Raw genomic sequence first — 3,511 nt, 5'->3', positions numbered from 1 at the left:
TCAATGTTCCACACAATAATTATTGTTCAGAATAAAGAAAATAAAGTATGTAGGCGTATTTTTTTATTTTCCGGGATCCGGTCTGGATCCGGTAGCTCCTAAAATAAGCCGGATCCGGCCGGATTACCGGGTCCGCCGAACCGGATCGCAATCGCTACATACATGATTGAACGAAAGATTGGTCTTAAAATCACCATTAAACGGTTCTGTCTTTATTTTATTGACTTACATGTGTCTGCAATTAAAATCACAATTTCAAAAGGCTGCTATTTAACTGATCACCAGATTTAGTAAAATTTAATACCAAAAAAAAAAATTTTACCACCCTAAAATAATGAATGATCATCAAAATTATAACACCATTTTAATGTGAAATGATTACCAATTTTATTACATTTTACTATCCTTTTAAAGGAAATGACACCAAACTAATCATTATTAACCCAAAAATAGTAAATAATTACCAAATTTCAAACCCCATTTTAATGTAAAATGATAACCAAATTTTTACATCTTGCTATACTATTAAAGAAAACGACACCAAAATAATCATTGTAAACCCAAAAATAGTAAATGACCACCAAAATTAGAACTCCATTTTAATGTAAATTTATGGATCTATATCTGAATCCCTAAAATCTTTTCTCCTATTTTTGCATTCCCTAATATTGTTTGTCATAATGATCAGTTGTCCTAACACTCGTATACCCTAATTTTGGTTTCCCTATTATCGAATGGCCGATATTTTTTTGTCCTAATATGTTTTTCCCTAATGGCACTTTCCATATTGAGTATTTATCCTAATGTTATGTAGCATAATTCTTTTTTTGCCTAATTATTGTTAGGCCTAAAAATTATATATCCTAACCATCATGTTACCTAATTTTACTTAGCCTATCGTTGCTTGACCTAACACTCGTATGCCCTAATTTTGATTTCCCTATTTCGTTTCGTTTTTAAAATGCTCGCAGTTCCAACCTGACCTAACCCACTTTTGTGGCAGCAGTTCGTTTTTGTGAGGATCACAGTTCTAACCTAACCTAACCCACTTTTGTGGCAACAGTTCATTTTTGCAAGGAGCGCAGTTCTAACCTAACCTAACCCACTTTTGTGGCAGCAGTTCGTTTTTGCAAGGTTCGTATTTCTAACCTAACCTAGTTTTAACAGCAGTTCGTTTTTACAATGGTCGCAGTTCTAACCTAACCTAACACACTTTTGTGGCAGCAGTTCGTTTTTGCGAGGGTCACAGTTCTAACCTAACCTAACCCACTTTTGTGGCAACAGTTCGTTACCATTCATTATGGAAAGTAATTGTTATGATAATTGATCGATAGGAAAAGTAACTGTTATGAGAATTGATAATTAGGGCAATAGCCATTAGGTCAAAACAGTTAGAGCATATTATTTTATGCCAAACATTGTTAGGGATTTCGAAGAATATGGTAAAAATCATTAGGGATCTTGATAGTTATGGTACAAATGCTTAGGACAAATGAGTCTTAGGCTAACCATTACATTATGGAAAATAATCGTTATGACAATTGATCGTTAGGGCATGTGCCCATTAGGACAAACCAGTTAGGGCAAGTGACTTTAGGACAAACGTTGTTAGGGATTCAGAATGACACCCAAAAAACTTCAAGGGTTTTTGGAAGGAGACGGCTAAGCTGAGTCCCAAATCAAGTCTTCCCATTAGCGTCGGTGGCGTGAGTGAGTCGAAGGCAATAGCAGAAATGTTTGCTGAACACTTTAAGGTCGAACCAGCGGTGCTGCCGTCTGGGAGGGTGCGCGATGCTCATGCCGCTCCTGGTAGTAAATGTCTTCACCTTCACCTTTTCACTGCAAAAGATGTTGCGACAGTGATTAAGAATATGACCAGAGGTAAATCACCGGGGCATGACGGCTTGAGCATCGAGCACCTTCAACATGCGGGGATCCATCTGCCAAGGGTATTAGCGCTGCTGTTCAACATTTGCCTGAGACATGCATATCTGCCTGGGGACCTCATGCGCACAATAGTCGTCCCACGTATTAAGAATAAGACGGAGATCTGTCTGACAGAAGTAACTACAGACCTATATCGTTAGCCACCATTGTTGCCAAAGTACTGGACGGCTTGCTTGATGGTTTTTTAACTAAGCACCTGAAGCTCCATGATGCTCAGTTCGGCTTCAAACCTGGGCTATCGACGGAAACCGCGGCGTTGGGCCTCAAGCGCGTCGTTCGGTACTACACGGATAGAAAAACGCCGGTCTATGCGTGTTTCTTAGATTTAACGAAGGCTTTCGATATGGTCTCGTATGACGTGTTGTGGAACAAGTTGTATTGTGAGACAGATCTGCCGTCCGAAATAATACATCTTTTTAAGTATTGGTATGCCAACCAAACAAACTATGTTAGGTGGGCAGGCAAGTTATCTGACGCATATAGGTTGAATTGCGGTGTTCGACAGGGGGGGGTTAACGTCGCCAAAGCTATTCAACCTATATGTGAACGGATTGATCGGTGAACTCAGCAATGCCAAAGTCGGATGTTCAATCGACGGCGTAAGCGTCAATAACATCAGTTATGCTGATGACATGGTGTTGCTGAGTCCATCGATTAGTGCACTTAGAAAGCTGCTTGGGATATGTGAGAGGTATGCAGTTGCACATGGGCTCAAGTACAACATAAACAAGAGTGAGCTCCTTGTTTTTAAGCCGCGTGGTGGTTCTGTCGGGACAGTACCGCCCGTCTACTTGTACGGAAGTGAACTCAAACACGTGTCAGAGTTCAAATACTTGGGCCACTGGGTGACTGCGGACCCCTCAGATGGCATGGACATGGAAAGGGAGAGACGCTCCACGGCTGTGCGTTGTAATATGCTTGCCCGCAGGTTTGCACGGTGTACAAAAGAAGTCAAAATAACATTCTTTAAGGCTTACTGCCAGAGCTTCTACACGTGCAGCCTGTGGGTAAGATACACGCAGAGTACTCTCAATACCTTGAGAGTACAGTATAATAATGCTTTCCGGATACTGTTGGGTCTGCCGCGCTTCTGCAGTGCATCAGGTATGTTCGCGGAGACTCGAACCGATGGCTTTCACGCCATAATGCGGAAGCGTACTGCCTCACTGATGGGGCGGTTGCGCGGTAGCTCCAACAGCTTGCTACGTGTGCTGGCCGAGAGGCTAGACTGCCCGTTCCAACACCACTGGATGCTGATGCACGTACAGCGGTAGTGTTTGGAAGTGGTTTGGAATGTGGCAGTCTTTGCTTTATTAAATAAGATATTTTAGTATAATTATTTCTACTTTAATTTATTGTATTTTAATTTTGTACTTACTAACATTAGCATATTAAGATTAATTTATATTGTATTACTAACAAATTATATGGGCTTTTATGCCTGAAATAAATGATTGATTGATTGATTGATTGAATAACATAAAACACTTCACTGATAAGAAGACCTTGTATACTTTGTATCATGCATTAGCCGATTCAGTTCTTGGCTATGGGCTCATGGTCT

The 3,511-nt window shown here is 40.5% G+C and overlaps 1 protein-coding gene across 1 annotated transcript; it reads left to right on the top strand.

The window, feature by feature from the left end:
• The first annotated feature begins 2,579 nt into the window (after nucleotides 1-2,579).
• LOC134806755 (uncharacterized) lies at nucleotides 2,580-3,221 on the top strand. The gene has a single exon (XM_063780076.1). It carries the CDS (start codon nucleotides 2,580-2,582, stop codon nucleotides 3,219-3,221), a length of 642 nt encoding a protein of 213 aa, XP_063636146.1.
• The last annotated feature ends 290 nt before the right edge of the window (nucleotides 3,222-3,511 follow it).

Source organism: Cydia splendana, chromosome 3, assembly GCF_910591565.1.
Source record: "Cydia splendana chromosome 3, ilCydSple1.2, whole genome shotgun sequence".
In the NCBI taxonomy this organism is placed as follows: domain Eukaryota; kingdom Metazoa; phylum Arthropoda; class Insecta; order Lepidoptera; family Tortricidae; genus Cydia; species Cydia splendana.
Note: the sequence above shows the minus strand (reverse complement) of the source record. Positions and strands in the feature narration are given on the sequence as shown.